This window comes from Osmerus eperlanus, chromosome 27 (genome assembly GCF_963692335.1).
Source record: "Osmerus eperlanus chromosome 27, fOsmEpe2.1, whole genome shotgun sequence".
In the NCBI taxonomy this organism is placed as follows: Eukaryota; Metazoa; Chordata; class Actinopteri; order Osmeriformes; family Osmeridae; genus Osmerus; species Osmerus eperlanus.
The window spans coordinates 2,574,100-2,599,546 of NC_085044.1; the positions used below are offsets into that span (position 1 = coordinate 2,574,100).

General features: G+C 53.4%; 3 protein-coding genes across 3 annotated transcripts; 1 reads left to right on the forward strand and 2 right to left on the reverse strand.

The window, feature by feature from the left end:
- The first annotated feature begins 68 nt into the window (after positions 1-68).
- On the forward strand, positions 69-13,248 carry gemin5 (gem (nuclear organelle) associated protein 5). Its single transcript, XM_062453678.1, is given in 32 exon segments — positions 69-342; positions 468-622; positions 783-964; positions 1,164-1,315; positions 1,410-1,511; positions 1,663-1,795; positions 2,340-2,502; positions 2,847-2,886; positions 2,889-2,924; positions 2,927-3,057; positions 3,558-3,643; positions 3,853-3,906; positions 3,908-3,933; positions 4,601-4,651; positions 4,654-4,736; positions 5,609-5,682; positions 6,614-6,792; positions 7,350-7,489; positions 7,593-7,764; positions 8,016-8,240; positions 8,328-8,432; positions 8,844-8,969; positions 9,201-9,296; positions 9,993-10,130; positions 10,211-10,358; positions 10,556-10,675; positions 10,867-11,077; positions 11,258-11,518; positions 11,647-11,809; positions 11,951-12,548; positions 12,704-12,788; positions 12,921-13,248. Coding segments are annotated over 32 exon segments (4,542 nt in total). The 5' UTR covers positions 69-200; the 3' UTR covers positions 13,086-13,248.
- A 652-nt stretch (positions 13,249-13,900) lies between these two features.
- cnot8 (CCR4-NOT transcription complex, subunit 8) lies at positions 13,901-18,231 on the reverse strand. Its single transcript, XM_062453745.1, has 7 exons — positions 18,077-18,231; positions 16,817-17,012; positions 16,502-16,695; positions 16,136-16,297; positions 15,865-16,009; positions 15,540-15,650; positions 13,901-14,929 (listed from the first exon to the last, which is right to left on the reverse strand). Exons 2-7 carry the CDS (start codon positions 16,931-16,933, stop codon positions 14,801-14,803), a joined length of 858 nt encoding a protein of 285 aa, XP_062309729.1. The 5' UTR covers positions 16,934-17,012; positions 18,077-18,231; the 3' UTR covers positions 13,901-14,800.
- Positions 18,232-18,796: 565 nt separating this feature from the next.
- fam114a2 (family with sequence similarity 114 member A2) lies at positions 18,797-25,372 on the reverse strand. Its single transcript, XM_062453743.1, has 14 exons — positions 25,182-25,372; positions 24,391-24,633; positions 24,141-24,240; positions 23,928-24,029; positions 23,623-23,729; positions 23,209-23,343; positions 22,597-22,755; positions 22,113-22,236; positions 21,799-21,884; positions 21,491-21,595; positions 21,227-21,366; positions 20,741-20,813; positions 20,314-20,367; positions 18,797-19,433 (listed from the first exon to the last, which is right to left on the reverse strand). The coding sequence occupies exons 2-14, from the start codon at positions 24,622-24,624 to the stop codon at positions 19,332-19,334; spliced, it is 1,521 nt and encodes a 506-aa protein (XP_062309727.1). The 5' UTR covers positions 24,625-24,633; positions 25,182-25,372; the 3' UTR covers positions 18,797-19,331.
- Positions 25,373-25,447: the final 75 nt, after the last annotated feature.

Consider the following 25,447-nt stretch of genomic DNA (forward strand, 5'->3'; position numbering starts at 1 on the left):
GGCCATCTAGTGCATGGAGTACAATTTGTCCCTAATCATTCTCCGTAGAAGTTTTACAACACTATATTCCATTATACGACAGTCGCACTGTTTTGATGGAAGCATGAACGCTGCAGTTAACATGTGCATGTGATAACTCAAGGAAGGATTTCAAAGTTGTATTTTTTTTTTGTACAGAATAGCTGACAATACTGCTCAACATGCACGAAAGACTTCTTCCAGCCTCTCCCAACTGGTACTGCTCGCGATGCAGTGACACGAATGACAAGGGTATATTAGGTTTTGGAGCCAAGAATACCATTTATTTGGTGGACGTTACAGCATCGTCTTGTGTAGTTGTCGGTAAGTACGTGTATCAGGTACTATCAGGCATGTACGCAATGTTATGACAGACAGTGAACTGTTTTTTTCCACGACATCTGTTGTTGATTTCTATATTCGCTGTCCCGTTTCATCGGTACTTTCAGGAGAGTTGGTGGGCCACAGAGAAAGAGTATCCGGCATATCGTTCTGTCACCACGGGGACCTGAGTCACATTTGTGCCAGCACCTCCGACGATGGCACCGTCAAATTCTGGGACACCGATGAGAAAGTCTTCATTAAGGAACACAAATCACACCAGGTGAGTAGCGATCCAAACTCACTACTTTCACCCCCTCACACTACCGTTGCCTGACTACGTGGCGGACCTCCTTAATAACCCACATCCCACAGTCGGGAGATGTCGGTGGAAGCTACGTGTAGCTAGCCGTCATTAACCCGTTTTTCTCCTGCCTCCTTAGAACACCATCACAGCCCTGCACTGGTCACCAGTCGATAAGAACCTGGTGGTGTCTGGCGATGATAAGGGCATTGTGGTGTGTTACTGGTACAACACGGGAGACACCAGCAGCTTCTTCCCTGAACCCAGGAACATCTTCTCCCTCTCCTGTTCTCCTCACACCTGGAACATCTTGGCTGTTGGGTAAGATATTGTATCCAGGACTCACTTAGCAAGCAGTTCTGATCCTCGGTTTTCTGCAGCGCTTTCTATATGCACTATTTGTACGTCGCTTTGGATAAAGGCACCTGCTAAATGAATAAAATGTCAGTGTAATGTACCTAGACATAAGAACAGAAATATTGTTTTCTTTTAATCAGTTTTAGTTTTTTTCCCTCGCCAGGTACAAGGACGGGATGATCGTGCTGGTTGACGTCACCAAGAAGGGCGAGGTGGTGCACCGTCTCCGTGGTCATGACGACGAGATCCACGCCCTGTCCTGGGCCCCCACGCCCAATGAGGAGGGGCTACACAGCCGGCCGGATGACATCACAGGTGGGGCCCGGGAAGAGACAGGAACATCCGGGAAGTCATTACAAACGGATGAGGTTTCGGCTGTGTGATTGGCTAATGAACCTGTCTATCTCAGAATCCACCAATGGAGTGAGTGAGGGTGCAGAGAAGGGCGGATACCTGGCTTCAGGAAGCAAAGACCAGACCGTGAGGATCTGGAGTACGGCAAAGGGCAAAGGTCAGACGTCCTGGAAAACTATAGTTGTTCGATGCCTCCATCCAACATGTTCCTAATGAACGCAGGAGGGCGTTTCATAGAGACTCACTGCCTCTCCCTCCCTCCCTCCCTCCCTCCCTCCCTCCCCTCCCTCCCTCCCTCTCTCCCGCAGCTGTGATGACCCTGAAGCTGCCCTTCCTGAAGAGGCGGGGGTCAGGGGTCGATCCCGGGGTGAAGGAGAGGCTCTGGCTCACGGTGCACTGGCCTCGGAGCAAGCCCACGCAGCTGCTGTCCAGCTGCTTTGGGTGAGAGAGAACACTAGCAAGCATCCACACACACACACACACACACACACACACACACACACACACACACACACACACACAAGCCTTCTGAATTAAGACCTCATTATTGTCTTATCGACATCGTTAGCATCATAACTTATCAGTAACAGTCCCATGATTCATTGCCTCAGACACTCAGTAGAGCTGAATTGTGTCCTGATTTATTTGTTGGCTAACAGTTGCCCTTGTCTGTCCCTGGTTGCCTCCCCTGTGTTCCACTTCTACCCCTCTGGTCCTCCCCTACCCTCCTGGTTGCCCCCCTGTGTTCCCCTTCTACCCCTCTGGTCCTCCCCTACCCTCCTGGTTGCCCCCCTGTGTTCCCCTTCTACCCCTCTGGTCCTCCCCTACCCTCCTGGTTGCCCCCCTGTGTTCCCCTTCTACCCCTCTGGTCCTCCCCTACCCTCCTGGTTGCCCCCCTGTGTTCCCCTTCTACCCCTCTGGTCCTCCCCTACCCTCCTGGTTGCCCCCTCCCTCCCCATGGCTGCCCTCCTGTGTGTGTCCCCAGGGGAGAGCTGGTGCTGTGGGAGTTGGCGCGGGTGGGCAAGCAGAGGTGGAGCCTGCTGGGCGGGTCGGAGGGGCAGAACCACAGCAGGATCGTGTTCAACATGAGCTCTGTGCTCCTGCCCGACGGCAGGGAGCTTCTCCTCAGCACCTCCATGGACCGAGAGGTGAGGGGCGGGCGGGCACACACCTGCTACACCCCAACTACACCTGCACACACACACACCCCTGTTACTGTAGCTGCTGCACCCACACACACACTCTCCTATCACTGTAGCTACTACATCGACACCCTCTCTCTCTCTCCCCTCTCCCCTCCTCTCTCTCTCTCTCTCTCCCCTCTCCCCTCCTCTCTCTCTCTCTCTCTCTCTCTCTCTCTCTCTCTCTCTCTCTCTCCTCTCTCTCTCTCTCTCTCTCTCTCTCTCTCTCTCTCTCTCTCTCTCTCTCTCTCTCTCTCTCTCTCTCTCTCTCTCTCTCTCTCTCTCTCTCTCTCTCTCTCTCTCTCTCCCAGGTCAAGTGCTGGGACCTGTCCTCCCTGGACTGCTGCTGGACTCTCCCACCCTGGGGGGGTTTGTGTACTGCCTGGCCTTCTCCCCGTGGCCACGGGCAGCCTGGGGCTGGGTGTGGGGGACAGCATGGTCCGGGTCTGGGGCACACTGGGCCTCCAAAACCGCTACGACACCAAAACCTTCTGGCAGGGCATCAAGTCCAAAGTCACGGCGGTGAGAGATGGAGCGATGGGGTGGCAGGGTGTGTGTGTGGGAGGGTGGGGGGGGTGTGTGTGTGGGAGGATGGGGGGTGTGTGTGTGGGAGGATGGGGGGGTGTGTGTGGGAGGGTGTGTGTGTGTGTGTGTGTGGGAGGGTGGGGTGTGTGTGTGTGTGTGTGTGGGAGGGTGGGGTGTGTGTGTGTGTGTGTGTGTGTGTGTGTGTGTGTGTGTGTGTGTGTGTGTGTGTGGGATGGTGGGGTGTGTGGGAGGGTGGGGTGTGTGGGAGGGTGGGGTGTGTGGGAGGGTGTGTGTGGGAGGGTGTGTGTGTGTGTGTGTGGGAGGATGGGGGGTGTGTGGGAGGGTGTGTGTGGGAGGGTGGGGTGTGTGTGTGTGGGAGGGAGGGTAGCCCGTAGACACGTCTGAAAAGCTGCTGGTTCTGATCCTGAATACATAAATATCATCTTGTTTTAAGTGAATGACTTTTGCCCCTTTCAACCCCGTGTGAAACGCTGCAGTTGTCATGGCATCCAGCCAGAGAAGGCTCCTTGGCCTTTGGGACAGACGATGGCAAAGTTGGCATCTACGATGCTTTCTCTAACAAGTAAGACCCTGTCCACTCAGGGTCACTTTCTGTGATTATCAGTGCTGCCATTTGATCCTTAAAATTCCATAATATCTAAATGAAATATAGATATATATATATATTTAAGTTATATAAGTTGTAGGTTATTCTATTACAGACTTTCTGTTCTGTAGTTTGCAGTTCGCTAATGAGGATTTGGGTCCGGGTGTGTTTGATTTGTGTCTCAGGCCGCCCCAGATCTCCAGCAGCTACCACAGGAAGACTGTGTACACCCTGGCCTGGGCCCCCCGGTGCCCCGATGTCCTTTGGTACGTCCCTCCATAACCCCCAGTAACCGTGTTTTAGAACGAGCGCACAGCTGTGTGTGTTTACCTCCCCCCCCTCCCCCTCCTGCCCCGCCCCTCTCCCTACAGTCGGCTTGTTTCAAGCACCGTTTTCTGACCCAGCAAATCCAGTAGAGTGTTTCCAGAGGCCCACGTCAGCAGAACTCGGGTCTCCGTACGGCGCTCTAATCTCCTCTCGTAATTGAATGAGCGGAGAAAACGCTTACCTCCTCTCCCCGGGCCGTCGCCGCAGAAACCGAGGCTCGGAAAGTTCATTTGAGCAGCTGTCGTGCGCTGACGTTTTGATTGGGGTATCAGTCATCCAACTTTGTGGCGCCGTCGACGCGATTGTTTGCGTGTGTGTCATTGTACATGAGTGTGTGTGTTTTGTAGGCCTGCTGAGGGTTGTAAAACAACAAACACCTGGTTGTTTCGTAATGTCAGTAATGCGTCACCCCAAAGACCTCATTAAGATGAGATCATTACAAAGCAGTTTATTTTCATAAGAATACCAAAATAATTGGTATTCATTTTTCAAGTGGAGGAAGCACTTTGACACGAAACTCTGTGTGTGTGTAGGTGTTTCTGGGTTTATGTGTGTGTTGAACAGGTATGTAACGCCCTGTGTGTGTGTGGTGTGTGTGTGCTCCAGGGGGCCCAGGAGAGTGTGCGGTCCACAGCCTATACAGCTGTGCAGGGGAGGGGTCATCCTGCAGCACGACCCCCGCAGACTGGCTGCTGAAGCCTCCGACATAGACACCCTCATCAGAGACACCAACAACATCAAGGTGACACACACACTGATACACGCACACACACACACACACTGATACACACACTGATACACTCACACACACTGATACACACACACACACACTGATACACACACACTGATACACTCACACACACTGATACACTCACACACACTGATACACACACTGATACACCCACATACACTGACACACACACTGATACACACACACACACACTGATACACACACACTGATACACTCACACACACTGATACACTCACACACACTGATACACACACTGATACACCCACATACACTGACACACACACTGATACACACACACACACACTGATACACACACACTGATACACTCACACACACTGATACACTCACACACACTGATACACACACTGATACACCCACATACACTGACACACACACTGATACACACACACACACACTGATACACACACACTGATACACCCACACACTGACACACACACACACTGACACAGACCCTCTCTCTCCTGTCACTCACCTCACACACACTGATACACACACACTGATACACACACACTGATACACACACACTGATACACACACACTGATACACACACACTGATACACACACACTGATACACACACACTGATACACACACACTGATACACTCACACACACATACACACACACACACACTTGTCCCTAAAGATGCCCATCATTATCCAGTTCACCGCAAGCAAAGCTACTTTAACTCAGGTCGTGCACATTCACAGGCTCATGCGCACACACACACACACACACTCTCTCGAGGCACCGTCGTTGACCTCGGCGTGCAGCAGGACAACTTCAGAATGTCAATGCTGCTGTTTTAAATAAAGTTCTCGAAAGGTGCCGTCTGTTCCCGCAGCACAAGCTGTCGCCGCACACAGACCTCAGCTGGAAACCGGACGGCCGGGTCGTCGCCATCGGCAACGAAGACGGGTGAGTGATGGAGGCTGTCGGAGGAAACCAGGACACCTGTCAATCAACCTGTCACACCGCATGACTGATGAAGTTTGGAAATCGGATAAAGAAGTTGGCTCTGCTGTTACAGATCTGCAGTGAAGATAGGAGAAAAAAAAACGCCACTGCACTATATAAACCTGGATTTTGTATTTTTATTTTGCTCAAAATATTTAAAAAAAGGACAACTTGGTTTTTGGTTGGTGACAGATGGTCCAAGTTGAGAGTTTAATCATTTTTTGGAGCCTCACACTAAAGTGCTGACTCACAGACAATCCCCCCCCTGCTCCTCTCCCCTGCTCCTCTCCCCTGCTCCTCTCCCCTGCTCCTCCCCCCTCTCCCCTGCTCCTCCCCCCTCTCCCCTGCTCCTCCCCCCTGCTCCTCCCCCCTGCTCCTCCCCCCTGCTCCTCTCCCCTCTCCCCTGCTCCTCCCCCCTGCTCCTCCCCCCTGCTCCTCTCCCCTCTCCCCTGCTCCTCCCCCCTGCTCCTCCCCCCTGCTCCTCCCCCCTGCTCCTCCCCCCTGCTCCTCCCCCCTGCTCCTCTCCCCTCTCCCCTGCTCCTCTCCCCTGCTCCTCTCCCCTGCTCCTCCCCCCTCTCCCCTGCTCCTCCCCCCTGCTCCTCCCCCCTGCTCCTCTCCCCTCTCCCCTGCTCCTCCCCCCTGCTCCTCCCCCCTGCTCCTCCCCCCTGCTCCTCCCCCCTGCTCCTCTCCCCTCTCCCCTGCTCCTCTCCCCTGCTCCTCCCCCCTCTCCCCTGCTCCTCCCCCCTGCTCCTCCCCCCTGCTCCTCCCCCCTGCTCCTCCCCCCTGCTCCTCCCCCCTGCTCCTCCCCCCTGCTCCTCTCCCCTCTCCCCTGCTCCTCTCCCCTGCTCCTCTCCCCTGCTCCTCCCCCCTGCTCCTCTCCCCTCTCCCCCAGGTCCATTGAGGTGTACCATGCCCCCAGTCTGAAGCTGCTATGCAGCATCCAGCAGCACCACAAGATCATCAACGTCCTGCGCTGGCACCACCAGCACGCCGGCCCCGAGCTGCAGCACCTGCTGGCCTCCGGCTCCAGCAATGCCGTGGTCTACGTCCACGACCTGAGCGCTGTCATAGGTCAGTTACTGTCTCTCCCTGCGACCTCATTGGTCCGTCACTCTACACCTGCAACCTCATTGGTCCGTCACTCTACACCTGCAACCTCATTGGTCCGTCACTCTACACCTGCAACCTCATTGGTCAATCACTCTACACCTGCAACCTCATTGGTTTGTCACTCTACACCTGCAACCTCATTGGTCAATCACTCTACACCTGCAACCTCATTGGTCAATCACTCTACACCTGCAACCTCATTGGTCGTATTAAAGGACCGCCACTATTTCCTAAGTCACCTGGAAGAGGAGAGAATCTAATATGAATAAGAATCTAATATATTTATATTTATTTTTATATATATTTTATAATTTAACATTTGAAATTGTTAAATTTTTTAGATTGTTAGTTCCTAGGATCAGTTGGACTGCTGTGCTTTTATACTTTGATTGAAGATCCGTATATGTGTATATGTTTATTGTTTGCACCTTCCGGCCACAGTAAATTCCGTGTGTGTGTAAACCTACATGGCGAATAAAACCAGATTCTGATTCTGATGATGTTGTGTGTTTTCCCAGAGAACCCTCCTGATTCGCCGGCGGTGATGACGGAGGCGTACCGGAGCCTGGCGGGTCACACGGCCAAGATCACCAGCCTGGCCTGGAGCCCTCACCACGACGCCCGGCTGGTCACCGTGAGCTACGACAGCACCGCCCAGGTCAGGGGTTGCGCCAAACCCCACACGTCCCCGATGACGTCACTGATGATGTCACTCCTTTATGTTTGTAAATGTGTGTGTGTGTGTGTGTGTGTTCCCCCAGGTGTGGGATGTGCTGAAGGAGGAGGGGGTGTGTAACTACCGGGGCCACCGGGGCAAGCTGCTGTGTGTCCAGTGGTCCCCCGTGGAGCCCGACGTGGTCTGGACCGGAGGAGACGACTTCACCGTCCAGGAGTGGAACGTCTCCAAGCAGGAGCACGCCAGGCCCCCTAAAGGTGAGGAACCCCACCTGTCCTCCCCCCTCCCCCCCACCCCCCCTTCCACCTGCTGTCCCAACACCTGACACGACACGACCCAGTGAGCACAGCTCCCGGCTGCTTCCAAAACAACCACGGAAGAAGAGGAGAAATATCCGAGTTTAACTTGAAGTATCTGAGGACTCAGGAGGGGTTTGGAGGTGGAGGAACCTTCTAGAAGAAGGGCGTCAGATAGCGGTGTTTTTATTAAACGTCCGGCCTCCCCACAGGGAAGAAGACCCTGGAGCTGAGGGAGAAGTCGAAGGCCAAGGCCAAGAAGAAGAAGAAGGCGCCGGGGAGAGGCGTGGCGAGGGCTGAGGAGGCCCCGTCCCCCTCTCTCAGGGGGGAGGGGGATAAGGGAGGGGCGGGGGCGCCTGTGGCCGGAGAGGGGCTGTCCGAGGAGGATGAGGAGGAGGGGAGCGAGGCCACCAGCACCAGCAGCTCTACAGTCACAGGTACAGTGCGTTGTGTTATTCCTCCCAGACAGGATTCTCCAGGATTCTGTCCCGTTGAAACGTTTTGATGGTTTTTGGGGGTCTCAGCTCGTCCCCCCAGCCTCCCGGTGGAGAGACCAGCGGTGGAGAAGCAGCCCTGTGGGGGGAAGACCTTCGCCTCCATAAAGAGAGACCTGAAGAAAGAGAAAGCGGGTAGGGATGGTCTTTCTGAAGAACATGACCTGGAACCTTTGTTTTTTTTCGTGTTGTAGTTTGGTTTCATTGTGGCTTTAATCCTCTCTCTACCTCCCCCTGTAACTATCACTCTCTTTCCCTCTCCCTCCTCTTCCTCTCTCCCTCCTCTTCCTCTCTCCCTCCTCTTCCTCTCTCCCTCCTCCTCCACTCTCCCTCCTCCTCTCTCCCTCCTCCTCCTCTTTCCCTCCTCTTCCTCTCTCCCTCCTCCTCCACTCTCCCTCCTCCTCTCTCCCTCCTCCTCCTCTCTCCCTCCTTCTCTCTGCCTCCTCTTCCTCTCCTCCTCCTCTCTTCCTCTCTCCCTCCTCCTCTCTGCCTCCTCTTCCTCTCCTCCTCTCTCCCTCCTCTCCTCCTCCTCCTCCTCCTCCCCAGAGCCCTCCTCCTCTCTGAAGAAGCGTAAGCCTCGCTCCATGCTGCCTCTCAGCACCTCCATGGACCACCGGCCCAGAGAAGACCTCCAGCAGGACATCCTCACCCTGGCCACCGCCAGGCACCAGGGTGAGGGTCCTCCGCCCTGGTGCACCTGCCTACACCCATCCCTCCATCCATCTGTCCAATATTCCATTCACTCATCCATCCATTAATGTATCTATCCCAGTATCTATCCATACATTCATCCATTCATTCACTTATCCAGCTCTCCGTCCATTCAGGGTCTTTTCATATTTCTACCTTTCGCCCATCCATCTATCCATCATCATGTGTAATCTCTGGGTCTCCTCCCCCTAGGCCCCCCAGCCCACTGTGTTCCTGGCCAGGGAGAGCACATCCAGCTGGGGCTGTTTGCCGACAGACAGGCCCTGTCCAGGATGTTCAAGGAGGAGGGTGAGGACTGACATCCACTACCAGCCACCTAGCTTCACCTCCATCAGCCCTGGTCCTCAGGACCCCCCCCCTGGTCCTCAGGACCTCCCCCGGTCCTCAGGACCCCCTAGTCCTCAGGACCCCCCTGGTCCTCAGGACCTCCCCCGGTCCTCAGGACCTCCCCCTAGTCCTCAGGACCCCCCTGGTCCTCAGGACCCCCCCTGGTCCTCAGGACCTCCCCTGGTCCTCAGGACCCCCCCTGGTCCTCAGGACCCCCCCTGGTCCTCAGGACCTCCCCCGGTCCTCAGGACCCCCCCCGGTCCTCAGGACCCCCTGGTCCTCAGGACCCCCTAGTCCTCAGGACCCCCCCTGGTCCTCAGGACCCCCTAGTCCTCAGGACCCCCTAGTCCTCAGGACCCCCCCTGGTCCTCAGGACCCCCCCTGGTCCTCAGGACCCCCTAGTCCTCAGGACCCCCTAGTCCTCAGGACCCCCCCTAGTCCTCAGGACCCCCCCTGGTCCTCAGGACCCCCCCTGGTCCTCAGGACCCCCCCTGGTCCTCAGGACCCCCTAGTCCTCAGGACCCCCCCTGGTCCTCAGGACCCCCCCTGGTCCTCAGGACCCCCTCCCCCACGTGTTTGAGATGTTTCACATCCAAGATAGTTCCTCTTCAGCTGATGGATCTCAGTCTCGTGTGTGTGTGTGTGTGTGTGTTCCAGAGGAGGGCCATCTGGAGGCGGGTCACTACGACTGTGTGGTCTACCTCAGGCTGTGGTCTGGTGACATCACCGGCGCTCTGCAGGTCGCCACGGAGAAGGGCGAGCTCAACGACCACCTGCTGTCTGTGGCTCCCATGGGTAAGACTGCCCCTGGGACTGGTTTGTGGGTCTGTGACCCCCTGGCCTGGTTTTTAGTAACCTGTGACCTCTGACCCCAGCGGGGTACCAGGTGTGGTGTCGGACGGTGGAGGCCTACGTCAAGCAGCTGTGTCAGCAGGAGTCGTACCAGAAGGCCGCATCTCACCTGCTCTCTATCCACAAGGTGTACCCGGCCATCGAGCTACTGAGAGATCACCAGCTGTACAGGTCTGTCCCCCACACACACACTCATACACACGCTCACATACACACGCTCACATACACACGCTCACGTACACACGCTCACGTACACACGCTCACACATGCACTGTAAGGCTTTAAGAACTGTGTGTCTTGTAAATACATGGAGGTAATCGTTGAATGGAACCTCTATCGTGTGTGTGCGTGTGTGTGCGTTCCTCCAGGGAGGCCATAGCCCTGGCCAAAGCTAGGTTGCAGGAGGATGACCCGGTCCTCAAGACCCTGTACACCTTCTGGGCCGGCCAGCTGGAGAAGGACGGACACCTCGCCACTGCTGCCAAGTGGTACACACACACACACACACAGTCTCTCCCTCTCCTTTCTTTCTCTTCTCTCTCTCTCTTTCCTCCCCAGATTCTCTGGAGACCACCTCCATCTAAAGACTGGAGATCACAGATCTCACACACACGCTCAGAAGAGTGTGTCTGGGCGCTAACGCGTGTGTGTGTGCCCCTCTGCCCTGTTCACCACCCAGTTATCTGGCGGCGGGCTCCCCTTTCGACGCGGCCAAGGTCATCGCCAAGAAGAACGACGTGGGCTCTCTGAAGACGGCCGCCGGCCTGGCGGGCGTGGCGGGCGAGGTGGAGCTGTCCCGCTCCCTCGCGCTGCGCTGCGCCAAGGACCTGGCGCACGCACACGACTGGCCCGGAGCTCAGCAGGTCCTCGCCACACACCACAGCCTACTGGTCAGTCCCGACCCCTGACCTCTGATTACCTCTGATTACCTCCACACACCTGACCCCTGACCTCTGATTACTTCACCCCTGACCTCCACACACCTCACCCCTGACCTCTAACCCCTCTAACCCCATCACTCCCTCTACCTCTCTCTCTCTGTCTCTCTCTCTCTGTCTCTCTCTGTCTAGGCCCACCGCCTCCACTTCTGCACCACTGAGATGCTGAGCGCGTGCCTGTCGGGGGTCGACGGTGTCCCCCAGACCTCCCTCCCCTCTCACCCCTGGGCCTCCCCCGTTCTGGGGGAGGCCGGCCTCCTGGGGGGGGTGAGGGAGGTCTGGGGGAGGGAGTTTGGAGTGGGAGAGGGAGACCAGGAGAAGCTGCAGGGCCTACAGCAGGTGCTGAGAGCTGTGGAGAGCCCACAGCCCAGTCCCAACATCCCCCTGAAGCAGGTAGGGAAGGCTGGACTGGGGGGGCTGGACTGGGGGGGCTGCATGGAGAGGGGGGTGGTCCACATTGATGTTTTCGGAAGTGTGTACACTGTATAAACAGGGATTACTCCCTCTCTCCCTCCCTCCAGCTCCTTAATCACCTGTCACTGGACCTGACTCTCGCGGCCCTCAGCTGGTTGCTTAGCGACCAGGGGGCGGCCCTGGAGGGGATGTGGCGGGGCGTGGCCAGGGCCAGGGAGGCAGGGCTGTTCTCCCTGGTGGCGGAGACCTGCTCGCTGCTCTTCCCTCGAGGTGAGACGCCGCAGAGTCTCTTTCTCTCTCTACCTCTCTCTCTCTCCCTTCCTCTCTCTCTACCTCTCTCTCTCTCTCTCCCTCCCCCCTCCGTCACACCCTCATATCTTCAGGCTCTAACAGGGCTCTCTGCCCCCCCAGGTGTGGGCTCAGTCCGGGGCTTCTCCTCGTCCCTGGAGCCGGGCCAGGAGCCGGGCTGGCTCTCCAGCAAGAGCCTGGAGGCCTTCGTCTGCTACTACTGGCTGTACGGGCTGTGGTGGGCCCTGAGCACCGAGAGGAGGGCCGGTGGAGAGAGCCAGGGACCCGACGGGCCTCGCTCCCTCGCGGAGACACGGAACGGCTCGGCGACACCGGAGATGCAGAACGGAGAGAAGGAGGAGGAGAAGGAGGAGGTGCTGGTGGTCAAGCAGAATGGCCTGGCCGAGCCCGCGGGAGTGTGCGCGAGCGCCACGCCCGGGGTGTGCGTGACCTCCCGGCCGCCCCAGCAGCAGGAGGGGGCGGAGGGGAGGTGCAGGGCGGCCTGCGACCTGCTCCTCTCGGAGCCCCACGCCATGCACCAGGCCTCCCAGAGAGCCATCGCTGAGATCCAGCTTCGACTGGCCTCCATGGTGCACCAGCACAGCCGCGCCCAGAAAACTGAGCCCCCTGCTGGGGAAGGCCAGGCCTCCCCTCCCTCCTCCACCACCACCCAGGAACCCACACAGCCAGACAGCCAGGAGTCCACAGCTGCTCCTCAATGGTAGGTCATGTTTCACTGCTAGGTTCATCAGGAGTATTTATGTCAGTCAAAACATCTACATAGTTAGACCTAGATAGAGGTTGGGCCCGACACATTTAAATGGATGGTAGTGATGTCATGATGAGGTCACCACGTCTGATCTTCCTGTTTTCCAGCGCTGGCGGCGACACCCTGCCATCCCTGGTCGCCATGGTTTCCCAGCATCACAAAGAGCTGGAGGGGCTGCCAGATGACGTGAAGGTGATGAAAGCATGAATGAGTGAAGGAAATTAAGGAATAAGTGAAAATCAGTTTGACAAAAACAAAGGAAGTTTTCTCCTGACAGTAATCGCTTTATTTTATTGCTCCTTTCCCCCCGTTCTCCGTGTCCAGAAGAGCGAGCTCCCAGACGTCATGGAGTGCTGCCTGGTCATCCTCTACCTCAGTCAGAGCTGCTCTCTGGTCGGGGCGGCCAATCAGACGCTGGCTCGCGACCTGCTCACCAAACACGGCACGACCTCCGACCTCCGCAAGGCCGCCCAGCGCTTCCTGTCCTAACCGTCACTACAGAACGAGCCTTCGTTATTTTCTTCGATTCCAGCTCTTTATCGTGTAACTGACTTGTTTCGTCGTCCTTTCTAAGTGTAACGTGAGAGCACTTGGCCTGAATGGCAGGTTTATACTGTATGGTTGTATGAATAAAACCTTTTTGTTTTCTCTAAGAATGTGTCATTACTGTCAACATTACTTCATGTTGCTATGGAGTCTCAAGTCTCTGAAATAGTGTAATAAAACAAGACAATTTGGAGGTTTTCACTCCAACACAAGTATAGCACAGTGGATCTCCAGCTGGTACTGAGCTGTTAACAAGCTCTGTGGAAGTCTGGTAACGACCCTTCATTAGAATCAGGTGTGCAGGAGCAGGGAAACATCCTCAACATACTGGACAGCAGAACTCAAAGACCAGGTTTGAACATCACTGCTCTAGGAACAGAGTTTGAAGCTAATACTATGGGACAGTGGTTCTCAAACCTGTCCTCAAGTACCACCTGTCCTGCATGTTTTAGATGTTTCCCTGCTCCAAAACACAGAAGCCTGGTAACAAACATGCATTTGAATCAGGTGATTCAAATGCATGGTCGTTACCAGGCTTCTACAGAGCTAGATAACGACCCATTTATTTGAATCAGGTGTGTTGGAGCAGGGAAACATCTAAAACATGCAGGACAAGTGGTAGTTGAGGACCAAGTTTGAGAACCACTGCGATAGGATATTCTAGTTACTAAAAATAGACGTGCAGCACAACATGGATTACTGCTGAGTGTGAAGAAACCCATCACTAACAGAAGTGTGCCTGACACAAGACATGGATCACTTTCACATTGAAAATAGAAAATGTTTTAATATACAACTGTTTCAAACAATGTATGATGTAAAAACAATATCAACCACGAACATCTGTTCCAACTCGGCAGAAGAACAAAAAAAAGTAAAATCAAGAGAAAGAAAATCCTGTAACAGAACTGCAGTCGCCCCTGTTCCACATTCACACCTCGCCCAGCTAAAACTCCTTCCTCTGAGGAATAACACTAAAAACATGTTGTCTTCATGGAAATTTTACATTTTAATTTACATACCTTCCCAGCATCATTTAAAATTGTACAATCTCAAGTACAAGCATGTATCTCACAGGGGGGGGGGGGGGGATGGTGGTGGTGGTGGTGGTGGTGGGGGGGGGTACAGTTTTAGGACTACTAACTGAAGTTGTGGTTGTTGTTAAGCAGGAATTCAGATGAGAATGGCCACAGGGCAGTTCCAAACGCTACGCTTCTCATTGTCGCAGTACAATACACAAGAGCTGGTCCCATGCTTTAAAAAAAAAAGAAGGGTATTATAACTGCGATGCTTTTAAAACAAAGATAAAAGGTTTTTTTCCTGAAGGTGGTTCTTTCTCAATGGGTGATGGGGGGGGGGGGGGTAATGTCCGAGTGGGGAGGGGAGGGAGGGGGGTTCTGAACCAGGACAGAATGAACTGGGTTCAGCTGGAGAGTCAGTGTGTTGTGGATGGGGCTGAAACCAGTGTCCGTCTGCAGAGCTGGTGGATTGGAATATAGAAATTCGTCATCGAAGTTTCCCCCCCGGGGGAGTGAGGGCGCAGGGGTGAGAAACGCCTGCTGGGTGGGTTAAAACAGGAGCGGAATCCACAGGCCTCACTAGCTAGCGTCCTGACTGGCTGGCTGGCTGGCTGACTGGAGGAGGAGGTTGTCTGTCGGTCAGTGCTTGTTGTTGGTCTCCTCCTGGGCGGAGCTCGATATGCCGTTCTGGTTTTGGGTGGATCCCGAGCCCAGGCCGTACAATCGCCCACAATACTTTGCGTCGTCGATGTTGTCTTCAAAGAAAAGCTGAGAGAGAAAGAGTGTCTGGTTAGAGAACGTTTGACATTACAGGAACTATGCTATTAACAGTGGCAAGGGGCAGCCCACTGGCATGGTTACAAAAGAAACTGACAAAGCATCCAGCTATGAAGTCCCAGGCCTTGTGTGGGGCCCGAGGGCCTGGGGCCTGGGGACTGAGGGCCTGGGGACTGAGGGCCCGGGAGACTGAGGGCCTGAGGGCCCGGGGGACTGAGGGCCCCGGGGGACTGAGGGCCTGGGGACTGAGGGCCCGGGAGACTGAGGGCCTGAGGGCCCGGGGGACTGAGGGCCCCGGGGGACTGAGGGCCCGGGGGACTGAGGGCCCCGGGGGACTGAGGGCCCGGGGGACTGAGGGCCCGGGGGACTGAGGGCCCCGGGGGACTGAGGGCCCGGGGGACTGAGGGCCCGGGGGGACTGAGGGCCCCGGGGGACTGAGGGCCCCGGGGGACTGAGGGCCCGGGGGACTGAGGGCCCGAGGGCCTGAGGGCCCCGGGGGACTGAGGGCCCGGGGGACTGAGGGCCCGGGGGACTGAGGGCCCGAGGGCCTGAGGGCCCCGGGGGACTGAGGGCCCCGGGGGACTGAGGGCCTGGTTCGTACCTCCTTCATCCTGAAAAAGGCCATCCCAGTGAGCAGAGAGTCAGACCCAGCCTGGTGCTGTCTCCCAATCCTCTTCAGCTCCAGCTGGTCAGCCACCTCCTGGAGACCCCCCTGCAGAGACACACACACAGAGAGAGAGAGAGAGACACAGAGAGAGAGAGAGAGAGAGAGAGACACACACACACACACAATCAGTCATCTTTGATTAAAGTTTCCACAGTCATGGTCATTCCTCTCCTGATCAGCTTCGGTCATATTCCTTAAAAACCTTTGCCCGGCGACAGGCAGCCGCCGCCCCGGCCAATCGTCACGGGTGGCGTTTTACCTTGAGGTTCTTGCAGCTCTTCATCAGGTACTTGACGTCGTAGATGGCCGGGAAGAAGAGGTTGAGGATCTGGAAGAACTCGTGCTCCTCCTCTGGGAGCCTTGTGTCGGTCAGAAGCTTCACCAGGTAGCCAAAGTCATATCCACTGGGGAGACCAGAGAGAGAGGCAAACATGCTTCGTTTCAGTTTGTTGTTGGGTTCCAAGGGAGCCCTCCGAGATCAAGATGGTTTTCAAACGCGCGCGACGCACGCCCCGGTCCCCGAGACGTACCTGTGAAAGGAGAGCCACTTGACGTTCTCGCACAGCACCAGCCCCGACGTCATGAGCAGCTCCGCGAAGTACAGCGTGTCGATGCCCTCCTCCTCGTGCTTCTTGAACTGGAGGCCCGAGTTCTGCAGCAGGTCTATGGAGTCCTGGGAGTACATGTCTTCTCTGAGGACGAGAGAGAGGAGGGAGAGAGAGACAGAGAGAGGAGGGAAAGACAGAGGCAGAGAGAAATAAAGAGAGACAGAGAGAGGGAGAGAGGCAGGAGGGTCAGCAGCTGTTCGGCCCTACTTGTTTTTCTTCAAATGGAGAGACCTCGTCGCCATTTTGTGGTGCTCGCGCATCACACCAAGCTGTGTGTGTGTTTCTTACGTGAGGTTGAATTTGAAGTTGAACTGCCACGTGGTGGTCCCTGGAGGGTAGTCTCCGTCCTCGTTCATGAAGGACAGGCCCAGCTGGATGATCTTGAGCAGGTCCACGTTGCAGCGCAGCAGCTGGTACTGGTAGTCCACTGTGCTGCGGAACTCCCCGATGGGCCGGACCACCACGCCAGGGAACTCCGTGTCCTGGAGGATCGAACCAAGAGAACACAGGGGGGGGTTAGAAGATGCGCCAAGTCCTGAAGTCAGTGGGAGACATGGAGGGGGGTTGAGCGTGAAGCTCTGTGAGGTGGGGAGGAAACGTTACCATGGCGATGTAGCTGAAGGTCTGAACGATCTGTCGGATCTTCCTCATCTCCTCCTCTACGTTACTCGCCCAGACCTCGCAGATAATCTGACTCGTATCTGCAAGTGCAGCAGGCATTCTCGCAGGCTGAGGAGAGGACTGAAAACCCCAACAATTCTGCAGCACTAAGCGGGGCAGCCAGGCGAAGAAAACTACTCTGTTGAAAGAATACAGTTGAGAATTTAACATTTTAAAAAGTTAGTATGCTAGGTGGTGCGCGCATGCAACAAACTTTAGAATATAGTTACAGTCCCAGCCTGATAGCCTGTGCTTATAGTCCTCCCAGGTTGTCGCTGCCTGACTGGCTGAGCCGAAAATAAAGTACTTTCCTGTACTGTTTGTATTTAGTCGTTATGAGTTTGCGAGTGATAGTCCTGTAACTGTTCTAGTTGCTCATCTTCCAAGTGGAGACAGAACGGACGACCGTTCTACAGAGTCGTATTATTGCGACTTTTGTAGGGGCGGGTCGCCGCTGCAAAATGTTATAGAAAAACTGCCTCTCGGATTTACAAACTGCATGACAGGAAAGATAGAAAAGCTAGCGTTAAATTACAAAGGTTCCAGGCTTTGAACAAAAAACCTGCCTCATTCCTCATTCCTATTTGAAGAAACGGAGGCGGCCAAATCAAAACCCGGTTTGCAGGAGCAGCGACGCCAGACTTGCGCCAGCCATAGCAGTGATGCATATGCATAGACTCTTGAATCAGGCTGACATCTCCAGCAGTGTTTCTTTCATAACTAATTAACATATGTCGTATTTTAGACGATTACGGGAAGAAATTCTTACTTGGCTGGTTGGCAAACGTTGGGGGGAAACAATGCACAAGTTATCTGGCCAGCGTCGCAGCAAACTGGTTTGCGTTTCTTTCTGTAGCAGGCTAGCCAACCGAGATACCTTGCTGTTTCGGCTATCTTGATAGAAAGCCGGTCAGATAAAGGCAAATGCTAACGTTAGCTTCCTCATATATCCAACCGTAACTAGCTAAACTAGTTACACTAGCAACCTGCATGTCGTATGTTTTGCCTTTTGGTAGGTTAGCTTGACAACAAGCTAGCTTGATAGAAAGCTAGCGACAGCTAAACAGTTAGCTAGCTGCGTATTAATGGCTAACGTTAGTAAGAGGGATAACTTGGACTGCTTTGTAGACCTCGCTTGATTAAAACTTATTTTAAATAGGACAGCACAATCATATAAACCACTGCGATCTCTTAAAACAATACCTGACACGTCGCGGTGTAGATTATTCTGTCGGGGCCGCTGTTAGACCTTGGTGTTCCTTGTGTATCGGAAGTCATAGAAATACATATGCGCAGGCGCGGAGTCCAGCAATCCCCATGCGTGGTTGCGGACAAGGCTTGGCGCCTGAGTGGTACCCACGTTTCACCTACCTTGCTCAAAACTCTTCAAAACTAAATGTTCTTATTTCAACTGCTTAATTTACCTTAATTTCTGTGACTTATTACACACCGGTATGTTTCCAATACATGTGTGAAACCTCCAGCCACTTGGTAATTTAATACTGATAACTCAACTCATCCATTATCCAATAAGTACCATTGTGAACATTGCGATAACATTATTTTCGACGTGACTGACTGGTATAGAACAATGTATGAGCCCCTTTGACCTTAGTGTGTCACAGTAATCAGTTAAAGTATTTTTGTTTAAGAAAAACCTTTTTATTTGAAATACAGAAAATACCTGACAATTATATTCCCCCCTAAAATAACACTTGATATCGTTAAAGAGCAATGGTTATGATCACATTACACATACAATTGCAACTTCTGTGACAGTTTTGAATCCGTAAAGGGGTAATTTGTTCCAACAATAAAATAAATTGGAGAGGTCAAATTTAACGTTAGACATGTACAGAACACACCTGAAATACTGTTTCATCCTGAGGTATTAGTGTCCTGAATAAAGAACTGAATTAGTCGTTGAGAGATTAACCAAATGTATTCAGTTGGATGTAAAAACAAACAAACAAACATGTAAAATACATTTACCACTGACTTGGATGAGCAAGTACTATTCAAAATGCAGCATCATCTCTAGACCCTGAAACTAAATGCTTCTATCTACAATGCCATACGCTTTCAGCACTGAGCTAACTGACAAAAAAACACTATTTTGGAGAATACATTTCCTTCCAGGCGTCAAATTAAGTGAGATGAACTAAAACAGAATTAAAAGTCGAGGCTGTTTTGAAAACGGCAATGAAAACACCAGTTTGATAAAGGCTTCCCTAAGCCCTGCCTCTTAAACTCAAGGGCCAATCAGCAGACCAGTTAAAGCCAGTTCCACACTGTTAACCTATCACATCCACCCCATCTACCCCCAAACATGTCTGCAGGTGTGTGTTTAGGAGTGTATCTAGCCAGCACAGAAATCCTTTACAGCCAGACTTACGAGTCCATTATTGGCACTGCTGTCGAGGCAGGAAGTTGTCACCGCTGCAGAAAGAGGAAGTGGTCACGGCTGGGCCGAGTCTGTCCTACTCTGGATGTGTGTGACCTCCAGGATGGGCATGAGCAGCTGGAAGGCATCCTGGATGTAGGACGCACTGTTGGAAGCCTGGAGAAGAGAAGACGAAGAAGGAGAAGAGGAGGAGAAGAGGAGGAGGAGGAGGAGAAGGAGAAGAGAAGGAGGAGAAGAGAAGGAGGAGGAGGAGAAGGAGAAGAGAAGGAGGAGGAGAAGAGGAGGAGATGAAGGAGAAGAGAAGAAGGAGGAGAAGAGGAGGAGATGAAGGAGAAGAGAAGGAGATGAAGGAGAAGAGGAGGAGGAGGAGAAGAGGAGGAGGAGATGAAGGAGAAGAGAAGGAGATGAAGGAGAAGAGGAGGAGGAGGAGAAGAGGAGGAGGAGATGGAGGATAAGAGGAGGAGGAGATGAAGGAGAAGAGAAGAAGGAGGAGAAGAGGAGGAGGAGATGAAGGAGAAGAGAAGAAGGAGAAGAGGAGGAGATGAAGGAGAAGAGAAGAAGGAGGAGAAGAGGAGGAGGAGATGAAGGAGAAGAGGAGGAGGAGGAGATGAAGGAGAAGAGAAGGAGGAGGAGGAGAAGAGGAGGAGGAGATGAAGGAGAAGAGAAGGAGGAGGAGATGAAGGAGAAGAGAAGGAGGAGAAGAGGAGGAGGAGATGAAGGAGAAGAGAAGAAGGAGGAGAAGAGGAGGAGGAGATGAAGGAGAAGAGAAGGAGAAGAGGAGGAGGAGATGAAGGAGAAGAGAAGAAGGAGGAGAAGATGAAGGAGAAGAGAAGGAGGAGAAGAGGAGGAGGAGATGAAGGAGGAGAAGAGTAGGAGGAGATGAAGGAGAAGAGGAGGAGGAGAAGAAGGTGGTTTAAGGACGAGTATACAATTGTGTGGCGGTGTGGTTATCCTTGCCATTCTCTACCACTCACACACACACACACACACACACACTGTGACATGCAGCAGGTGTGGAGATAGTCAGACCCCCCACCTCTAGAAACACGCCGGTGATGAGAGGATTGAGAACGTCTCCTCCCTTACTCGCCTGCAGAAAAAAAAACATAAAACAACACCCAAAACATTTACGTGTCGTTAAGTGTCCGTCATTTCCGATATCACCCTGCTCTCTCCCAATTTTCATCCTGCAGCTTTTGCATCTCCATTACTGCCGTGTCAGGAAGACAAACGACATCAATTTGCCATTGCCCAGACATTCACCCTCCCGAATCGAGACACTTAGACATTCCATTAAATAAAGTCTGAAAAAGTTGAGGAAACTCATCAGAGACAATCTGGTGGAATGCCAGACAAACAAGATGTCCTTTAAAAGTCCTTCGAGAGGTAGACAAATATCTGGTACGCGCTTCGTAAACAACGGTGAGCATGCATGGGAGAAGGGACAGCAGGCATGATCTTACCCCTATTGTGGTTAAAGCGGAGGTGAACTTCTTGGACTGCAGAGACACCTCCTTGCACAAAACGATGGTTATCCTGGAGGATAAGCAGAATATTCAGTTCATATGACATTTAGTCATTTTAGCAGACATAAGTTGCTCTTATCCAGAGCAACTTACAGTAAGTACAGGGACATTCCCCCGAGGCAAGTAGGGTGAAGTGCCTTGCCCAAGGACACAATGTCAGTTGGCATGACCGGGAATCGAACTGGCAACCTTCAGATTACTAGCCCGACTCCCTCACCGCTCAGCCATTTGACTCCCATAGAAGTTGAAGTCATAGAAGTTGAAGGAAACAGCCACATTACATGCAGTGTTTCTCGGAGGCCAGATTGTCCGGTCTGTGTTCCTTATCCACGACTAAATGCCTGGACGGCCTCATTCAGTAGCTTATGGTGCTCTGGAGAGATGGAATCTAGAGCCAAGGCAGGCAGGTAGGCAGGGACGTACTGTGCGAGGATGCGGGCCTGCTCCAGGGTCGCGAGCTCCGGGCTGCGCGAGAACAGGATCATCTCCGCCACCTTGTGGAACTGCTCGATGGAGCGGGCGGTCAGCTCCGCCAGGCTCCTGATGGCGGCCGAGTGAACGTCCTGACAGGAAGTGAACACGGACGAGAAAAACAACTTTGTTTATCTGCCACTGGTGCTGTTTCCCTACGGTTCTTATAGGTTTGAGTTGTTTTTGTTTGTGTGTAGCTATTTCTCCTTCTCCTACCTCGACCGTGTACGGTTTTGTCTCATCCTCCTTCTGCCCTTCTTCTTCTTCCACCTCCACAGGCTTGGTCATCTCAGCAATCTGCTCACAGGCGCCCCTGCTGGCCTGCGGAGGGAAATGCACTTGATAAACCCAGATATGATCATCAACCTTCACCCATCATCAACTTTCAGCAGCTATAACCCACAACAAAATAATATATCGACGTAATACGGGTTACATCAGGAGCACAATATGGGCTCCGTCTTACCAACAATGACCAGTAGGTGGCGACACACACACACTGACAGGCACATTTCTGTCCCTACCTTTCCCAGCTTGTCTGCTGTTGTTGCTAAGCGCAGCCCATTCAGAGCCTCTGTTAATTCCCTTAGAAACTCCGAGCCATCTTCGTCTGAAAAAGCGACGTATTTGCTTTAGCAGTGCATATCCTAGACACTGGCATTTTATACTAATATTAACGTGAGTAAAATAGACATATGTTTAGTGTTTTGCACCTCCCTGCCACAGTAAATTCTGTGTTTGTATAACATACATGGCGAATAAACCGAATTCTGATTCTGATAGACAAGAAAACCGTTTTCGAAAGCAGCCTGGGATGTTTTCCTGCGGCGTTCCCTACCTTTCTTCTCGTCCACCTCATCGTCGTCGAACTCGACCAGGGAGAAGGGCTCCTTGATCAGCTGCAGGTCGTGTCTCAGCTGGGCTAGCTCTTCTCCTGACAGGGTGGTCAGGACAGACTTCACCTACACACACATACACACACAGGGACCCACAGAGGTTATGTTTAGTCACAAGTACTTTCTCACAAACACACTTTCTCCCTCTCCCTCTCCCTCTCCTCTCCCTCTCCTCTCCTCTCCCTCTCCTCTCCCTCTCCTCTCCCTCTCCTCTCCCTCTCCTCTCCCTCTCCTCTCCTCTCCTCTCCTTCTCCTCTCCTTCTCCTCTCCTTCCCCTCCCCTCCCCTCCCCTCCCCTCCTCTCCCACACACAGGCACTCTCAATTTCTCTCACACACTTTCTTTCTCTGCACACCCCCCCCCTCCCCCCTCACACACACACACACACACAGAGAAGTGTGTGTGTGTGATGGCTCCACGGCATCACCTTGGCCTCGCTCTCCCTGGACAGGATCTCCAGGGCCTCCAGGTGGGCCAGACCCTGGAAGCCGTCGAACAGCATCCCGTAGTGGGCCTTCTTCTCCGCCGTGCACGCCACCTCCTCCGCCGTCTGCTGCTCCTCGCGCTCCTTCGCCTCCCTCAGCACCTGCACGCACCCAAGAGTGTGTGTGTGTGTGTGTGAGAGAGAAAGAGAGTGTGTGTGTGTGTGTGTGAGAGAGAAAGAGAGTGTGTGTGTGAGAGAGAGAAAGAGAGTGTGTGTGTGTGTGTGTGTGAGAGAGAGAGAAAGAGAGTGTGTGTGTGTGTGTGAGAGAGAAAGAGAGTGTGTGTGTGTGTGTGTGTGAGAGAGAAAGAGAGTGTGAAACATGAATAAAGGTGTTCTCTGTGTGTGTCCGGGGGGGGGGGGGGGGGGGGGGGGGTGAGTGAGAGAAAGTGTGTGTGTGTGTGTCAGAAAGTGTGTGTGAGTGTAGCTAGTTCAGCAAGAGCTGAGGCAGCGTCTGGCCCAGATCAGCCTCCCGTTCGACCAACCCCTTCCCAGAGAGCAGAGCCTGGTGGTGGGGGTACGGGGGAGAGAGAGGCGGGTGCCTGGGGGTCTCCGTACCTGGGACAGCGTGGAGGACCTGATCATCAGCCCCTTGGTCTTCCTGAAGCCGGGGTCTCCCTCTGCGATCACATCCATGGTCTTCTTCCCTAGGAACTCCAGGGCGTCCAGACCTCCTGTGAGGACAGTCTTCCCCTTGAGGACGCAAACCAAGATCATTGAGGAAAACGTCATAATCAGGGTCACATACTGGTGGTTAGAGGAGGGGAGAGGAGAGGGAGAGCGAAAGACAGGACCGAGAGAGAGAGAGAGAGAGAGAGAGAGAGAGAGAGAGAGAGAGAGAGAGAGAGAGAGAGAGAGAGAGAGAGAGAGAGAGAGAGAGAGAGAGAGAGAGAGAGAGAGAGAGAGAGAGAGAGAGAGAGAGCGAGAGACAGGAGAGGGGAGAGAGAGAGAGAGATAGAGCTTCTTACTTACGGTGCTTTGAACTACACTGGTGAGTGAGGACAGCATCCCCATGGCGCTGCCCACGGCCGACTCACTGCCATCTCCTTCTGCCTGGTCTGTCTCAGCGCTCGCCTCACCTGGACCAAACAGACCACAAGAACATGCCTGTTTATGTGTGTGTGTGTGCAACTAGTCACACAACCACCATCTCCCCCACTAACGCTGCATCATCACAGCTTATCACGTAACGGTTTACAGTCGCAGGGGATTATAGCTAATCCAGACCAGGATGAGTCAGGCCTACACAGGCGAGCTCGATGAGTCAGCGTTCTCACCTTGTGCCCTGCTCTCTGGCCCCGCCCGGGCGGACAGCTCTGTGGGGCTGGGGATTCCCAGGGACGTCTCAGCCTTCTCTATGGCCTGGGTGATCCCCTGGCCTGGTGGACAGAAGAGGTTCAAAAACTTCAACAAGAGCAGGCGTCAGTGTCTCTGAATCAGTTTAAGGATACCGTCAGTTGTCGGCCATGTTTGGCGGTGGATCCACTCACCTACGGTAGCCACCGTGGCTGTGGCTGTGGACAAGAGGGATTTACCCCAGTTGCCCCAGTAGCCCCAGCCCCCCTGGGCTACGGTGGACTCACTAGAGGGCTGGAGAGAGGGGGGGAGGGGAGGGGAGGGGGGGGGGGGAGGAGGGGGGGGGAGAGGGGGGGGGAAGAAGAAGGTTACAACTCTGGTTGTGACCTGATTGGGGTCAGTATGAGATAATATGGTAACATTTTGTCTAAAACGTAGCCTTACCATGGCTGTTTCTTCCACTGCATTAGATTTCGCCTGGGACTCCTCGTGGACCTCCACTGGAGGTTTGGTCTCAGGTCTTCTTCTGGTCTTCCGGCTCGGGGCAACATCTGCGGAGACTTCGCCCGAGGTCACGTCCGGTGTCTGGGGCGAGCTGTCGTCTGGGGTCACGGGGGACGGCTGGGGTACGACCTCATCACTCCCCGCCGGAGCACCGGGGGCTTCGCTGTCCGACATCTTACATACCTGACAGCGTTATCGGATAAACAAACAACAGTTTCAGTAATAAATAAATACAAATTGCAGTATTAAAAGAAGTTGTATCGATTAAAAGAAAACAGTTGCTATGCTAGCTACCAGTTAACTCTAAGGCTATAGATAGACTATATTGTTGGTAGCTCTAGCTCGTTGGCAACATAACCTAGAGTGCCTATACTGCAATGTCAAAGCTATAATTGTAGCTACTGACTCACAACATCATTAGGCAACAGTATGACTCTTCCTTGCAGCTAAAGAAAGCAACTTTACTTTAAGACATCGCCTTAACCGTAAAATAAGCGTTAAAGCCAAAAGTATATAGAGCTCTCCTCTCTAAAATGAAGCGAAATAACTCAAAATAACTCGCTTAAAGTATTGCACAGTATTAGAGCTAGAGTTGTCAACTGTCAGCTTGCTAGGTTAGCTACCTAGACAGTTTAGTTGGCTAGCTTGGTCGTTTGGTTGTGTTTCTACAAATATGCTAGACTGTACCGTGAAGAAAAGAACCAAGAGGGGTTGATCAATATTGTCTGTACCTTGTTAAAAGCTATTCAATCCAAGATCTCGTATGGTATTCTTGAGTCTCCTTCTACTGGGTGTTGCGATTAGCCACGTCACACGGCGATTTGTTTTGGGTTCTGCCTGGCGAATGATTTTCTTATTCTGTGCTGCATTGTGTAGCACGGTGAAGAGCATATCGCCATCTACTGCCAACAGGGGATATAGTTTCAGTCACTATCTTAGGCTAGGTCAGCAAAAAAAGGTTTACAGCACTCTGTTCAGACACAGGTATGAAGTCACT

Excerpts from the sequence above, each read along its gene's own strand:
- cnot8 (XM_062453745.1), bottom strand. The coding sequence starts at position 16,933 with ATGCCTGCTGCACTTGCAGATACGAGTCAGATTATCTGCGAGGTCTGG. Across the intron at positions 16,696-16,816 it reads CCTTCAGCTACATCGCCATG|GACACGGAGTTCCCTGGCGT; the intron begins GTAACGTTTCCT and ends TCGATCCTCCAG. Across the intron at positions 16,010-16,135 it reads AAGTGGCTCTCCTTTCACAG|TGGATATGACTTTGGCTACC; the intron begins GTACGTCTCGGG and ends TGGTCTCCCCAG.
- fam114a2 (XM_062453743.1), bottom strand. The coding sequence starts at position 24,624 with ATGTCGGACAGCGAAGCCCCCGGTGCTCCGGCGGGGAGTGATGAGGTC. Across the intron at positions 24,030-24,140 it reads AGCCACGGTGGCTACCGTAG|GCCAGGGGATCACCCAGGCC; the intron begins GTGAGTGGATCC and ends TCTGTCCACCAG. Across the intron at positions 21,885-22,112 it reads TGAGGTGGACGAGAAGAAAG|ACGAAGATGGCTCGGAGTTT; the intron begins GTAGGGAACGCC and ends TCGCTTTTTCAG.